A 15,811-nucleotide genomic window follows, 5' to 3' on the forward strand; every position below is an offset into this window, starting at 1 on the left:
TTTTTGCACCTGTTAATCTGTTTTGTTTTTGTTGCCCCCATGTAAAGACATGACTAGCCTAATAGAGCCATCTTGAAGTAATGATTCTGTCAAAGAAATAGGCAATCCCCCCAAAATGAATTTAAAGTCATATAATAACTTCAGTTCTCTATTCATACTGTGAAACATGGTAAAGAAGACATATAATCTGTAGCACTACTTCTAGAAACCCCCTTTTCTTCGATGCTTCTAACTTCTCTCTTCCAAAATACCCCTAAAACCTCCTCTGGTAAAATTCCCCCCCAGCCCCAGCCCATCTCTTCCACTTGTCCCTTTTCTCTTGATTGTGTATCATGAAAACTCAAAGAATCCATTTAGCAATAAGTTGAACCCCTGCTGGGGGCTGGTGAGGGCCTGCAACAGAGCAAGCAAAACCAGCGTTCTCTCTATCTGCAGGGAGGAGGCAATGGAGTAGGGAAGACCCACATTAATACTTTTGGCTATAGTCATTTTCTAATAAGTTATGGAAATAACTGTGAAAAAAGATGTTATGAAGCCCATTTCACTGAAGAGAAAATTAAGAGCTAATCCTGTGTTCAAACAACAGGCTGCTTAGGATATCCCTGGGATGTTTCTCAGGGAAAGACATCTTAGATGTTCAAGTTAAAATTCTGATAGAATCATCCGGTTGCTGAGAACCTCTGTTTTTAATGACCCAAAATTCAGACCTTCTAGTTCCTTGAATGTTTAGATAAACACATCCCTGGTGGGAAGGAGGGGGAGATAGGATAGAGAGCAAGGAGCATGTCACCATCTCCCACCAGATTATTCTTCTCCATCTGCTGGCAGCTTTCTTATTATCAGTAGTTAACATTCATTAAGGCCTCACTATGTACAAGGTACTGTGATAGGCTCTTTTTACTAACTATTTTATCTTTACAACAAACTTACGAGGTGGGTACTCATAGTAAACTTTTCCAAAGGAGGAAACCGGCATTTTGTAAGGCCATGAAAATTGCCCAACTAAATTGCTAGTAAGAAACAGAGTTAGATTTGATCCCAAGTTTTTCTGAGTCTAGAGCCCTTGCTTTTAATTTCTCTTGTTCTGTTTTTGTAGATGCCTACAGCAACCTAAAGAACCCTTTCAGTGAAAGCATTTCCCTTGCTGCCCTGTAATTGTCATTTTCTCTTATGGAACATTTTTTCATAGAGGGTAAATTTTGAAATATATTAAGAACCCAGCAGTTTAAATGAAAATCTGAATGAATGTTATGAATTGATGTCTCGTTAGCAAATTTTGTCCGTGATCTTTTGGCTTAGGGCAGTGTTTGCCATGACTTCCATTTCTTCTGAATAATAGACTCAGCTCTGTTGAGCCTATTTCTATCAACCTGAAAAACAGAGGTTGGACATACTCCAGATTATTTCATTGTGTTGGAATGTCTTTGTGTTGTTATACTGCAAGTGTATGGGACATTGGCTGGAAGCTGGAATGGAGTTTTGGGTTTTTTTCCCTAAACGTTTTCATTATGATTAGGTTGGACCACCTTCCCATAGTATGTATTACAGGGGTATATTTCATCGTGCTGAATATATCAGTATGAAATTTTACATATACAGTTGGCTCTAGCTTGCCTTTGCTTTCTGGAATAATTTGTTGATGTCAGCAGTTGTTGGAAGATAGAAAACACCCAGAGCCCATTTCGGCCTCAATAAGCACCAGAGAGGAGTAGGAGAGTACAGTGTTTTCCTCTAACAGATGTGAAAATACAAGGAAGATGAGGGGAGAAGGGGCTAGATGGGCAAGGCATGGCAGCCTGTAGCATTGGCATATACATTGATCCTAATTTAAAAGGGTATTTTTCAACCTTAAAAGAATGACTTTCACCATAACATAGAACATATAAATTCCCTTTACAGTGGAAGAATTTCTAAGTTAGGAATGTCTAGCAGTTAAAGTACTGCCCTTTACAGTTGAGAGAACTGGGGCCCAAGATTGGTTGAATACTTTGCCTGCTTAGTGGCATATCCAGTACTAGAACTCCGCAATCCTGATTCATCGATAATTCATGATAATTGATAATTCATTCTGCCAAGGTTCTTATCCTCAAACTTGTAGTAATTCAGGATAGCAGACCAATTTGTGGCCCAGAGTTGGAGCTCTAAATGTCTGAAGAGTGCTCATAGAATATAATGATGGAGAAGGCCCTAAAGGCTGTCTTTCCATCCTCATCCAGTGCTCAAATGTCCTCTGTGCTCTTTGCACTTACCAAGTGTTTCTAGCAGGAGCATTTGTACTCACACAGGTATGAGTAACTCATTGTGTTCAACTGGTCAGGTTAACTTCGGACCATCTGATTTCTATTGCTCTCAGATTTCCTTCCTTAGGACTTGCAACATTGGAACCACCTAGAATAAATCTAACTCCTCTTCCAAATCTTAGTCATTCATGTATTTGACCTTTTATCTGTAACACCCCCTGCATCGTACAGACTGAGCTCTTTAATTTAACAAGCTCTACACCCCCAGCTTCTTTATATTCTGCCTGTCATATGACATATCACTCATTTTCCTTTGATTCCTCTCTTAGCTAATGACATTGCCATCCATCTGCTGCCCATGCAAAGAACTTGGACATCCTTGACTTCTCTGTCTCACTCACGTCGTGCGTTAACCAACAGGGCCCACAAATTCTTCCTCCTAACTAGCTCTTCCCTCCAGTCACAATTGCATTTGCCTGTCACCATTCAGAAGCTCCGTGTGTCATCTCAAGACTTCTGATACCATCCTGTGCTCCACAGTTCCTTCAACACCAGAAATCTTCCATTGCTTTTCTTTGCTACTCTTTTGTGAACTTTCATATGTAATTCATTGGCCCACAGAGAAAATCTCATTTAGAGCTGCTAGGTAAATAGATCATAATGCTGCAGAAGATTCTTTTGCCGAGGTTTCTGTCTGAGCTGTTTCATAGATTTGATCTCAAAAGTAGGATTTGATGCCTTTAAAAGCAAATGACTTGTGTAGGGGATGTTAATGAAATGGCCAAAAATTTCCCTATCTATGTTCTTAGGAATATAGATTTTGTTATAAAATCTTCAAATTTGCAGCCACTAATTATATACACTTAAGTCTAAGATGTGAATATTTTATCTCATTTTGTCTCCTATTTTTCTTTCCACCATGCAGGCCTTGATCCCTTCAAGGCAGCACTGGTATAGGGTAAATAACTGTTAAGTTCTACCTTTGTGAACCTCAGTTTCCAGGAAATAATGATAAAGAGTGGTATCTAAACACGCTCCCACAATTTTAATATGGGCTGCAAACCCTCATAGTAAAAAGATGAAGGCTAATAAGTAAACTGGCAATTGAGGCAATGGGGTGTATTGGAAGGTGCAGCAGATGTGAAGTGAGACCAGGGTTCTAGTCCCAGCTCTGCCACTTACTGGTGGGACAAAGCTACCAGTCTTCTGCATAGGCAGTGTGGACCATTATAATAACAGCTTCACCTGTTTCCTATGAGGATTAGATGATCCAAGTGTCTGAAAGTGCTTTGTAAAATGCAACGTGCAGTTCACATATTAGTTAGTATTCATGTTTATTATTAACATTGGTAATATTGATAAAAGTAGAATATCTGTAATTTATATATAATACATGTCTGATAATAATAAATTATAGGTAATAATCATGTGAAATTATTGTAGAATGTAATAGGTCCTTCAGAACAAAGCGGCTATTTCTCCTGGAAGATTTAATTTAGGGGTTTTCTAACCCTAAAGTTTCACTCCAAAGGTGTGCCAGTGGTGAGCTTGCCGGTTCATAGAGCCAGGTGGCCACCTTTGTGTCTCCCCTACCCACGTAGCTGCCAAGAGCAGCTTTGGGGGCCTCTACAGGGGCTCGGAGAGATTTTCCACACAAAAGCTTGTTCACCCTCCATGCTGGGTTTATGAGATCATAGCCAAGGTAGTAAATTATAAGATGCTATAATTCACTTTCCATAGGTGGTCTTGGCTGCATTCCACAGCCTTTTGGCTGAATGGTGGCTGATTTTGACGCACTGGCACAAAGTCAGAAATTCAGCCCAGATGACTGGTTTGCTGAGCGATGAGCAATAGTGTCAACAGATGAGCCGTTTGCTTTTTCTGTGGAGGACTTTTGTGTTCACTTCGTGTGTAGTTTCTAGCGTTTTGAGTATTTTTGAAGCGATGGAGAAACAGTAATTGTAGGTATTTTTCAGAGCTAGAGGTTAGAAATATTTGACGTACCTGTCAAGCTTCTTAATTTAATCTCTGTTCGTTGCCAGACACCAGAGTTGAGGGTCAGTTTTTTTAATCTGAATTCAGGATTGCTCCCCCAATTAGCACGTCTAATGGTTGGCAGATTTTATGTGCTAAAACTCTGGCAGGGCTCTTTATGTGCATTTTATTATTTTTTCAAAAAGAGGGAAAAAAAACTGGCACTAATCTTGAGCCTAAAGTAACTTCATGTTTACCACAGCATTTCAAATACTATGTAAGAATTTGGCTCTATGTCCCAAAGCACAGTAATTTTTTTCCTTTTGGTTCCAGCGCTCCTCAATTCCACGGGATCCAAGCCAGACAAGTAATGGAAGCCAAGTGGCGCTTCATGTTTGCTGTGTAGATTCTGACAAATGTAGAGTAATTCTTCTATTCCTCAAAGCTGTCGCATCTTTGGCTCCAGAACAATTGAGGTTGCAGGCTAAGCATTGAAAATCCTCATCAGCCTAAGATGTAAACATACACTATTTTTCAATATTTTTTAAGGAAGGAATGAATTACACAAGTGTTTGCTACAATTTCTGAAACTTTCCTGTCAAAATGTCTGTCATTTATTCATAAGTTTATGTTGTAGGGAACTGTTTTAAAATACGTGTTTGACTTGTGTGTGTACAGTACAAATTACTTTGCATTCATCTCTGCTATGTGGGGTGTGTGTGTGTTTGTGTGTTTTGGTGGTGGTAGGTTAGTGTAGAGGAATGTTCTGCTGTGTTTAAAAATTTAGCTTTCTTAGAACAGATGTTAGCATAATTAACTACTACTTACTGAAAACGGCTGGCAAGGATGAATTACACGTCACTTAGTGTACCCCGTTATGCCCACTGGGGCATAGCTAGGATAATTCTGAAAATTACTTCTCCAGATCTTGGCCCTGCACACCCACTTTTGGTTCTCTAGTGACTGAGATTGAATCATGAAATAATATTTTAGTTAGTAATCTAGTAAGATTTAATTGGTGTGGTTGAAATATAGGAGAATTTTATCTTCAAAGTCAATGGCATAGGTAGAGTGAGTGTCTGACCATTACAACTTCAGAGCAATTTATGTGAAGGAATTAACAGACCGAGTCAGTTAATTCTGAAGCACTCAGTTTAACACAACTATTTACACTTTCTTTAGCCGAAAAGTTTTGAAGTGGTCATTATTATGAGACATTCTAAAACTTAGGTACGTGCTGTGGTAGATACTAAGAAATCTTTTTAGGAACTGACCTGGAGGGAACAGTAAGCAGAATTGGTCAAGGAATTGCTAGTTGTCTCAAATCTCTCAACTCAACCAGATAATATGATCTGGCTACTTCAGTTGTATAGTATATCCCACATGTATCCTTTTAACTAGAATTAAAGTAGAAGGTTTCTGAGCTTAAGAAAGGCAGGTGCAGTCTCTGAGGGAATTCAATTTAATACATTTAAAAGCTAATTGTTAAATTTAGCTGAAGATTCCTTTATGTTAAATGAGTGTTTGGGGGGGTGGTTTGAATAAAACTTGTAGTTGTATAAATAACAGGTATTCATCTGGTCTCCTTGGTTTCTGTGGCCACCTATGTTCCTCTGCCCCTCTTTTCCCCATCCCCTTCCTTGGGAGGGAATCAAAAAATTCTAAGCAAACCCTGGAATTGTCCAAGGGCCTTAAAGGTCCGATGCATTTCATATAAATTCTCATTTAGGCAAGCATAGATATTCAGATAGGCAAAGCTTAGAACCGATTTGAGTATATAATCTTTTATGAACATCTTATACATACCATCCATGATGAACATCTTATACGTACCGTTCATAGCCAGGAAATGGAAGTTTTCTTTATATTACAAAGTGAAATGGATATTGAGCCATTTAGCTTTGTAGTTCAGCTGAAAGCTGTGGGGCTTACATTATCCAGCTATTGCTTTCGTAGATACAGACATAGGCCAAGTAATTCTTAGTGCCCCAAACATTAATTCCATGCTTTTAAATCAGCCTCAACTCGTTTTAAAAAATAAAGTCTAATATTCACTTCCTAGTATCCAAAATCTTTTAGGGAACAAAGTAGAGAACAAATAAACAAATTAAATTGTAAAAAATAAATAAACCAATTATTCATGTTTATACAGGTCAGAGATCATGACAACAGATTTTGAAGTAAGACCAGATTTAAAGAGTTAAATCAACCTCCCTCTTGGGTCAGTAGAAAGTATCTGCTAGCAACTGTCTGTGTTTTAATTAATTTATTTGTTTATTTTCACTTTAATATTTTAATACATCTCTCTTCTAAATATAATTCTGTCACATATTTTTACACCTATATAAACAGCTTAATAAGTTATTTTAAGAAATGGGAATGAAATTAAAGGAAATAACACCTTAAATTTTTATTAATTAGCAAAAGCAAAATAATCAAAAATAAGAGTAATGAACTCTTATACAAGTGCACCATTTTCTACAACAAAGAAAGATAACACTTTCAAGAAAGTAAATAATTGTAAGAATATAAATAATGTACTTTGTTTAAACAGTTCTATAGTTTACCTGGATCAGACTTATTGCATATATTTCATAACAGTTTAAAAATTTATCCAGATTTAAATGTTAAGTCCCCAAATTTATAACATTATATATCACATTTCATTCCAGAAAAGAAAATGACCTGGTCTCAGGGATAGTTGCTTACAGCTTGGATATTTTGTAAACTTTTATATGAAGTATTAATACAATTTCTTTCATTCAGACAATTAAAACAATTTTCCTGGAATACAGTAGGGTACAAAATGTGTAGAAATCTTATAGTTAAATGGGATCAAATCAGACAGCAAAGATTTCCCAGACCATAAAATCTATGAAGACAGGAAGCAAGTGATTTAACTTTCAAGATGTTAATTTACAGATCTAACTATTCATTTATGTTTGACATTAAAACAAATTTTGAATAAGTACTGTTACAGCATTTTTTTCTAGGGACAATCTTATACTGGTTGGGTTATTCTGTCAGTTATTATATATTCATTATTAGATCATATAATTAATGGGAGTCTACTCAGCTTTGTTTCATTTCATTAATTGTAAGGGTGTGTTTTTATTTTTTTTAAATGTTTTTCTTCCAGTTTTATTGAGATATAGTTGACATACAGCACTGTATAAGTTTAAGGGGTACAGGATAATGATTTGACTTACATACATCATGAAATGATTGTGTTTTTTTGTTTGTTTTGTTTTGTTTTTTTGTGTGTTTTTTTTGCGGTACGCGGGCCTCTCACCGCTGTGGCCTCTCCCGTTGCGGAGCACAGGCTCCGGACGCGCAGGCTCAGCGGCCATGGCTCACAGGCCCAACCACTCCGCAGCATGTGGGATCCTCCCGGACCACGGCACGAACCCGCGTCCCCTGCATCGGCAGGTGGACTCCCAACTAATGTGCCACTAGGGAAGCCCGATTGTGTTTTTAAATCAGTGTGTATAGTTTTGTTTTTTCATTTTTGTTAGCTAAGATGCTATTATAAAAATAAAATTCTCTAAAATATTTCTGAAATGTTTGACCATTTTTAATTAAAATCGTTACTTTTTCAATTAGAGAGGTTCTGGTTATTAATGCTTGTAAACATGAATTACCCTTTTAATTGGTCTGTTTTCCACATTCCTTCCCCTTGGAGCCCAAAGCACATTAATCCTGAAATATCATTTCTGTTGCAAGGAAGACAGTCTTCCTCTAATTTAGGTGAAGGCTGTTCTGATAATGGAGACTGCACAGGCTCTTCGGAGACCCCATTGCCTTTTCCCTTCCTTCCGGGGCACCGTGTTGCTCATGTCTGGCCTTGTGGCTACCTATAAGATACCAACAGTGTCTTAGAAGGAAAGATTCCCCCTAATAAAAGTTCTTTGTTATTTGTGGGTCTCTTTATGTCGCTGTACAAAGTGAAGCTGAGACTGTTGGGAACAGAAGCCAAGGCCCCCTAGAGAACTAGATCCCTGGTCAGAGAAAGCAAAGGGCTGTAACAAGGTTAGGGCTGTGCAGCATTTTCACCTAGTAAATGATCTCTTCTTAAATTTAATGCTCAAACACAGACCGTACGATTGGCCTTCGGTATCCTCAGATCAACCAGCCAGGGATTGATCTGCTGATCAGGAGGACCGACTATATTGTGCCATTTTATAGAAGGGACTTGAGCATCCTCAGAATTTGGTATCCATAGGGGCCGTGGAAGCAGTCCTCCACGGATACAGAGGGACGACTGTATTGTGGTTTTCGAGATAGCCTCTGACCCAGCACATGCTCTTCTTCAGCGCCTTCCCTACTCCTGTCCCCTTTTCCACCTGGCTAACTAACACCTGCTCTCTGTGAAGTCTAAGTCCAGGCCTCGGGCAGGCAGCCCTCCCAGCCTCCTTCACAATTGATGCCTCCTGTGCAACATCTGTAAGGGCACGTTTCAATCAGGATGGGCTTCTCTGCCAACTTCTCACCCTCCCACACTCGACTGTGAGCAACTCAGGGTCTGGGACTGTCATTTGTCTCTATCTTTAGGTTGCACAGGCCCACATAATAGTAATACTCCTAGATAACTGCTAAAGGAAACTTCTTTACTTGTAATAAAGCAAAGAAATAAATAGTCTGTGTTGGCTTAAACGGAGACCATGTGTCATGTCAGCATGTTGTTTTAATTTTATTTTAACTTTTCTAGGAGGCAACCAAGTCTTGTGTCTCTGTCCAACTCTCTAATTAAAGGTTCTGGCGGGAGTAGGGGCTAATGATTTGATGTTGACTCAACTTTGAGCATGATAGCGGTAGTGGTTGGCCAGATAGTAATTTGTAAACGGGACAGCCATTTGAGATGCCATAACAGGAAGCTGACTGGAGTCAATGAATATTCTTCCAAAAGAAGTACAGGTTTAGTCATTGTTCACTTACATTTTTATTCAAGGTTGCATTGTAATGATGACTGGAATTTTTGCCTCATTCTAGTGAATTCATTTCTCCTGCCTTCCAAATATCTGACTATGGCCCTTTCTCAGGTAATGTCAGGGTAAATATAGTATCACCACAACTATAATTACTTTTTCCTGTAATTATTTATGTATTGTCTCTTTTCCCCATTATTTTTACATTCTACATGGCTGGTGTCTCTTAGGTTCCCTCAAGCACCTAACAGTGCTTCGTGCATAGTAGGTATTCAAGACCTATTTGGTGAATGCAGTATGAGCCTTAGTGATGTATGTCACTGAAGGGTCACTGAATTTTTAGAGGCTTCACGTTGTGTTTGTACAGTTTTTCACAGCCTCGAATTAGAAGTCTTATTGATTTCACATCACTTTAAAATTAAATGTTGTGTAGTGTCAGATTTCACAGTTCTCTGCTCTTGTGGAGAGACGGAGGCCAAAAATACTGTGTTGAAATACAGATTAAAAAAAGGAAAAAAAATGGCCTATGTTTGACACGGTAAAGAGAACTGGCCTCAAAATGGGGTGGTGTTTTCAAAGAGTGGCTTGTGTTTTATAACTTCTGTGCCTACTCCAAAAGTTGTGTTAACCTACCATAAACTAACCAGTCCGTAGTGCCTGGGCATATTCATTTTGGGCCAAACTGGTCTGTCTATGAAATTGTACTGATGTAGAAGTAGCTTTGGGCCACTTGTTTTCAACTAAATGCTACGAATGGGTAGAGGGGACATTTATAATATGTGCTGAAGCAGCTGGATGATATTACATTACTATCCTAGGAGTACTGAGGAGTGGTTATTTTTAGCTTTCACCTGAGCAAACATGACTCAGTTTGTTGACCTGAATCCATCTAGTTCCTTCTTAAGCACACAAACTATTAATCCCAAGAACCACGCTGGCGACTGAGGCCTTCCTTACGTATAACTGTTGGTTAGTTGACTGTGGCTTGTTCAAAGGTCACCGATAATTTCAGCTTCTCCCATTTCATTCTTTTCTCTTACAATAAAATCCCTCACACTTTTTAAAAATTTAAAGACAGAAATCAAAGTTCTTTTGATTTTAGACACTGCTTTGTGATCTACGTAGTCACATTGTTGGCTATAGCTGATGAAAGCACCTTCTAGAGTAGGCAACCAGCTAAGAGCTACAGACTTTGTTTTTGGCTTACTTTGATATGCTTTCTGCATAAGAAACACCTGGAAATTCACTTTTAGCTGGAGTAGGAAGTTGTCTTGAACTGTAAACATATTCAGGGAACATTAACTGTCCATGTTTGAATAACAGAATGTCTGTTTACTTTCTCAAATGATACAAGCGATTCACCTTTTGAGCACTATTAGAAATGGAAAATGTTGAATTATCTTCAGGTTTTTAAAGTTATACAAAAGGTTTTTTAGACTAGATTTATTCAAGTGAAGAAAAATACTTGTGATTCTTATAGTACAGCTTGAGATGCACTTGCGGCTTCCCAAGTTCATTGCCATGATATTTATGAAAATATTAGTATTCCTGGGATTTTTTTCTTTATGCAAGAAACACTAGACTAATGAAAGAATGAAAATAATTCAGGCTGCTACAAAGGCAGGCGTTCACCGTGTCCATTAAAAATGCAGCCTTTGTGCCTGTAAAGTGTTCAGCTTCTCTGTTATTAAGTTTGGAATGTGGTTTTGGAGGTTAACTAGGAACTCAGATAGTTATTTTTCATTTTGGTCTAAGGAGCGAAAGACTTGTTTTTCAAAAGGAAAAAAAATAAAGAAATGAAAAAAGGTTAGGTTCATTTTGGAAGAATAGAAGTTTTAAAATGTAGTAACTATTTTCTGCAGCAAATAGTCAGTTTGAGTATGTTAGCCAAAAATAGAATTCATGACTTTTGTCTCCCTGTTTATTCTCCAACCACATTAAAAGAAGTTTAGTTAAATGTGCCATTTGGTCTTTGTAACGTTGGTGGGCTATTTAGCAGAGTCAGGATAACCAAAGTTTGATTGGTTCATATTTCTAATAATAAGTGAGATGTCTGATTTTAGATGGATTAGGTGTAGAATGTATTCATGATACAGTTTTGAGTTTTAAAGAAAAACTTCCCTGGCCTGGATTAGTGGTGGCTCTGTGCTGTGGTATTCAGGATACTACATTGAAGAACTTTCAGCCAGAGTTTAGCAGTGCTGTGTTTTCTGGTAAGTTTTAGTAGGCATCATCCCAACTTTCTGGGAACATAACATTTTACTACTCAAAATTTACTGTTAGGATTGATATTTAGGGGTAGAAAAATGTGTATTTGAGCACTAGAAGTAGAGCAAAGTATTAATAATACACACTCTTGCGTCATAAATGACGTTTCCTCTTGCTTTACATATTCCTCTAGTTGCTATTTGATCTCTGTCAAGTAAGAGATGATTTCTGTTCATAAAGGGTCTGAAAGCACTGTGTGTCAAGTATCATATGTGCAAAATTAAACATTTAAACCATGCACATAAACCAGATTTATGTTTTCCTTCCACTACTTTCAGAGAAAAGTTTTATAAATAGATTTAAAAATATATTGTAGTAGAAGGATCCACATGAAGAAAACTATGAAAATTTTCAAAGAGATATTAAAATGGACTGCAGTTAATAGAGAAGTGATCACTGTTCTTGGGTGGGAAAACTAAATGTCAGGAAAGGATGCCAACTCTGTCCACATTAATTTATAGATGTAATGTAATTTCAGTCAGATCCCAGCAAAAAATATAAACATGAAATGGCATGGGGGAGGGGTTTTACTCTATCAGATATTGATATAAACCATCAGTTTACGTGACTTAAAACCATGTTGTGTTGGGCCATGAATTTACAGTCCAATACATGGAAATAGACTAGATTGTCCAGAAATATCTATTTGTATACATAAGATAAAGGTGCTGTCATAAAGCAACAACAAAGGAGAGTTTGTTCAGTAAAGAATAATTTAAATATTTAGAAAAATGAAACTAGATTCTCACCTCATCCCTTATATCAAAATAAATTCCACGTGGATCAACTATTTAAATATTTAAAAAATGAAATTGTTAAAAATGACTAGAAGGTAAAAGTTTATTGAATTTGGAGATTAGAAAGTCTCTCTATACACAGAAGAATGGGAAAAACATAAAAGTGTGATTGTACATGAAATCTGGGATTTCTCTGTATTAAAATATGCCATAAACAAATTGAGACAGCAGAGGGAAAAGTTGAGGTAAATCACTAACAAAACATATTAGGCAAAGAATTATTCTTATTTATAGACAACCTTTACAAAACAAGGGGTGGAGGGTTATAGGTAAATTAGAAGAGTGTATTGTGTGATTATTTTGCAACCACTAGTTGAGAAATTTTAATTACATAGAAAATATAATATAATAGCTAAAATTAATTCTATATTTTTTCATGTACTTTCAAGCACTGTTCTGAATACTTTTCATATGTTAATTTGTTTAATGTATACAACGACTCAGAGAGTGTGACAAGATCTGAGACATCGAGGAAGTGATTCCAAGGGAAATCGAAGCCAATGACATTGTGTCTTCTGTCCACAGTCCCCTCCCCTCCATGGAGATGAGTCCTTGGTTCCAGTTCATGCTCTTTATCCTGCAGCTGGACACTACATTCAAGCTATTATTGTTGCCATTTAAGAGATAACAAGACTAATACACAGACAGGTTTAGAAATTCACCCCAAACTTTGCTAGCTTGGATTCATGGTGACACAACCAGAAATGAGAGAGCCAGGCAAGTTGGCTTCACAGCTTGTGTTATTTACCACTGTTCTACTCTACTTTGCTAAGTGATTAAAAAGAAGAAGCTACAAATAGGTATGACCCTATTTTGTAATGATATGTGTTAATATTAGTATGTATTTTAAAGTTATACAAATTAATTCCTCTATAAATTTGTATCTAGTTACACACTCATAGAAAAGACAGATAATACTTTGGTATTTTTCCAACAGTGGCTACTTCTCTTTAGTGGGATTTTGGGTAACTGATGTTTTGAACTTCAACATTTCTGTATTTTGCAAATTTTCTGTTATAATTATGTGACCATTTTATAATCAAAAAATTTTGTTGTTAATGTTATATATTTCAAATTTGATGATCCCTCTTGAAGTGCATGTATCGTATTTTAGTATACCCTTGAAGTGTCAGTCAGTGTTTGGGTTCCATCCTCTGATAGGTACATTAAATGGGGGCCCAAAGTCAGAAAACTTCTTTCTCTCAATCAAAAGCAGTGTTGTAGAATTTCAGAGTTAAGAAGAATCTTAGAAACCAGCCATCTTGGTTGAATTTTAGAAGCCAGCCATCTTATTTCTCAGATGAGGATCCTGAAGCTACTATAGATTTAACCAATTTACCCAAAATGACCTGAGAGTAAGTCATTCAACCAGGCTTCAGACCCAGGTCTTCTGACTTCAGACACTGTGTTCTGTGAAGCCCCAGAAGTCTCCAAGCCCTCAGGCAGGTGGAAAGTGAAGCACAGTTGATTTTTGTGACATTTGTTTGGAATGATGAGGGAACTGAAGAAAACAAATGTATTCTTTCAATAAATAACCGTCACTGAAAACAATGGGAAGGCTTTTGGGGATGCTTTATGATGCCTCTGGAGGTCACTGAAGGATCCTCACCCAGATTTTGGAGATCTCTTGGTATTAATGACCTCAAGTTATAGAAGGTGGTGTGAAAAATGGAGAGAGGACAGTAGTGGAAAGAGTATTAGAAAGAAATAGGCACTTCCATGGATGATTCTTCTAAAACAGGAAAATATTCTCTTTTCAGCTCCAGGACCCACAACGGCAGTGTCCTACATGTCAGTGAAATGCGTGGATGTCCGTAAAAACCATCACAAGACAAAATGGTTAATGCCTTGGGGACCCAACCAGTGTGACAAGATCCGAGACATTGAGGAAGCGATTCCAAGGGAAATCGAAGCCAATGACATTGTGTTTTCTGTTCACATTCCCCTCCCCTCCATGGAGATGAGTCCTTGGTTCCAGTTCATGCTGTTTATCCTGCAGCTGGACATTGCATTCAAGCTGAACAACCAAATCAGTAAGTGCATTCTCCCCATCCCTCTCCTATCCTGGAGAATTTCTGTCTTCAGGCTTTTCAGAGCCAGTTATAATAACAGTAAAATAAGAGTATTACTAGTGACAATTATTGACTGCTTTCTACTTACTAGACACTTTTCTGAGTACTCTACCTGAATTAACCCATTTAATTCCTAGAGGTAGGTCTTATTTCATTTTACACATAGAAAACTCAGGCATCGGTGAGACTGCCCAAAGTCAGAAGGCTAGAGAATGGAAGAACTGGAATTCAAAGTCAGGTGGCCAGAGCCCTGCCCTAACCAAGTTTCATAACCTCTCTAGTGCCGAGAGGGGACTCATCCTAGTGGAGTGATTTGAGGGTTTCTGAAAGGTTGCATCTTTGCAAATGTCTTTTCTGGCTGGGCTTTGAGTGAAGCCATTGCCTTAGAAAAATATACCTGTCAAAATGGGAACACCAGCCCACAAGCACCCATTTTCCCACAAACTGGGTTATTTTTCTAGCTTACTCAGTTGTGATTCAAGACTCTGAGGGCATGAGGCATATAAACATTTTGTGAGGAGATTACTGGGTGATTTTGGAGAGGAAGATCCACTTGTGGCATCTGAGGACAGTATAGGGAATCAAATTGAGAAGGAAGAGAACATTTTTTACTGAAGCAGGATCAGGGGGGAGAGTGAAAGAGAAAAAGGTGTGTTGAAGACAGCTCTGCCTAGGGCCTGTCCATGGATTAAAGCACTTTTTCAATTCTAATTTTCCTGTATCAACAATTATCTTGTTATACAATCACGTTGATTTTACTCTGTTTAGGAGTTGGAGCAGTATATGTGCCTGGTTGACATTTTATCTGGAACAGATTATGCTAAGATAATTTTTCAGAATGTAGAGTTTCCACCCTACCCCTAATTCATTCAGTCTCTTACCCATTATTTCAAACTGGTTTTGAGTACCCACTACGGCCACATACCAAATTGATGGCTGGACATGTGGTTACATGTGAAGACACTGTCCTTCAAGGGGCTTATAGTTAAGTGGAAATGACAGGCAAATAACAAGTCATTACTGTATAGTGTGCTAGGTGCTGTATACCCAAGGTATACCCAGGAGCTGTGGGAGCATAAAGAAAAGGCTTCAGAGCAGAGAAAGGGAAGGCTGCCTTGGTGCGCATACACACACGTGTGTGTGTGTGTGTGTGTGTGTGTGTGTGTGTGTAGAGGTGAGCAGACACATCTTTGAGGTGAGTGTTAAATAGTGAAAACCCTGACAGAGTTGGGGTGAGGGTGGGTGCAAGTGGAAGAGCACTTTAGGTAGAAGTAATGGCTGATGGGCACATCTGGACCTTCATAACAGCATTCAAGTGGTACTTCCCACATCCCTATTCTCTTGCCTATTGACTTGCTTACTCATTCATTGCTTGCATAACACAGTTGCTCATTCAAGCTTTATTAAGTCTCAACCATGTGTTAAGCAGTAGGTACTGAAGATGCAAGATTGAACAAAGCACTAGGGAAGAAGTGGTTGGGAGAAAGATACTTAAACATACCATAAGGAAAGGTAAGTGCTATAATGAGAGGAAT

General features: G+C 38.0%; 1 protein-coding gene across 4 annotated transcripts in view; it reads left to right on the top strand.

The window, feature by feature from the left end:
- The window catches only part of WLS (Wnt ligand secretion mediator), a 107,053-nt gene that overhangs the window by 23,101 nt on the left and 68,141 nt on the right, over positions 1 to 15,811 (top strand). For 2 of the 4 annotated variants that reach the window (XM_004280750.3, XM_033407495.2), the window contains exon 2: positions 13,965 to 14,237. The exons of the other annotated variants lie outside the window; for them this stretch is intronic. In XM_004280750.3, the coding sequence (XP_004280798.1) occupies positions 13,965 to 14,237 (273 nt within the window). The remainder of the gene's footprint in view (positions 1 to 13,964; positions 14,238 to 15,811) is intronic. 4 annotated transcript variants of the gene reach the window in all.

The sequence above is a fragment of the Orcinus orca genome, chromosome 1 (genome assembly GCF_937001465.1).
Source record: "Orcinus orca chromosome 1, mOrcOrc1.1, whole genome shotgun sequence".
Taxonomy (NCBI): Eukaryota; Metazoa; Chordata; class Mammalia; order Artiodactyla; family Delphinidae; genus Orcinus; species Orcinus orca.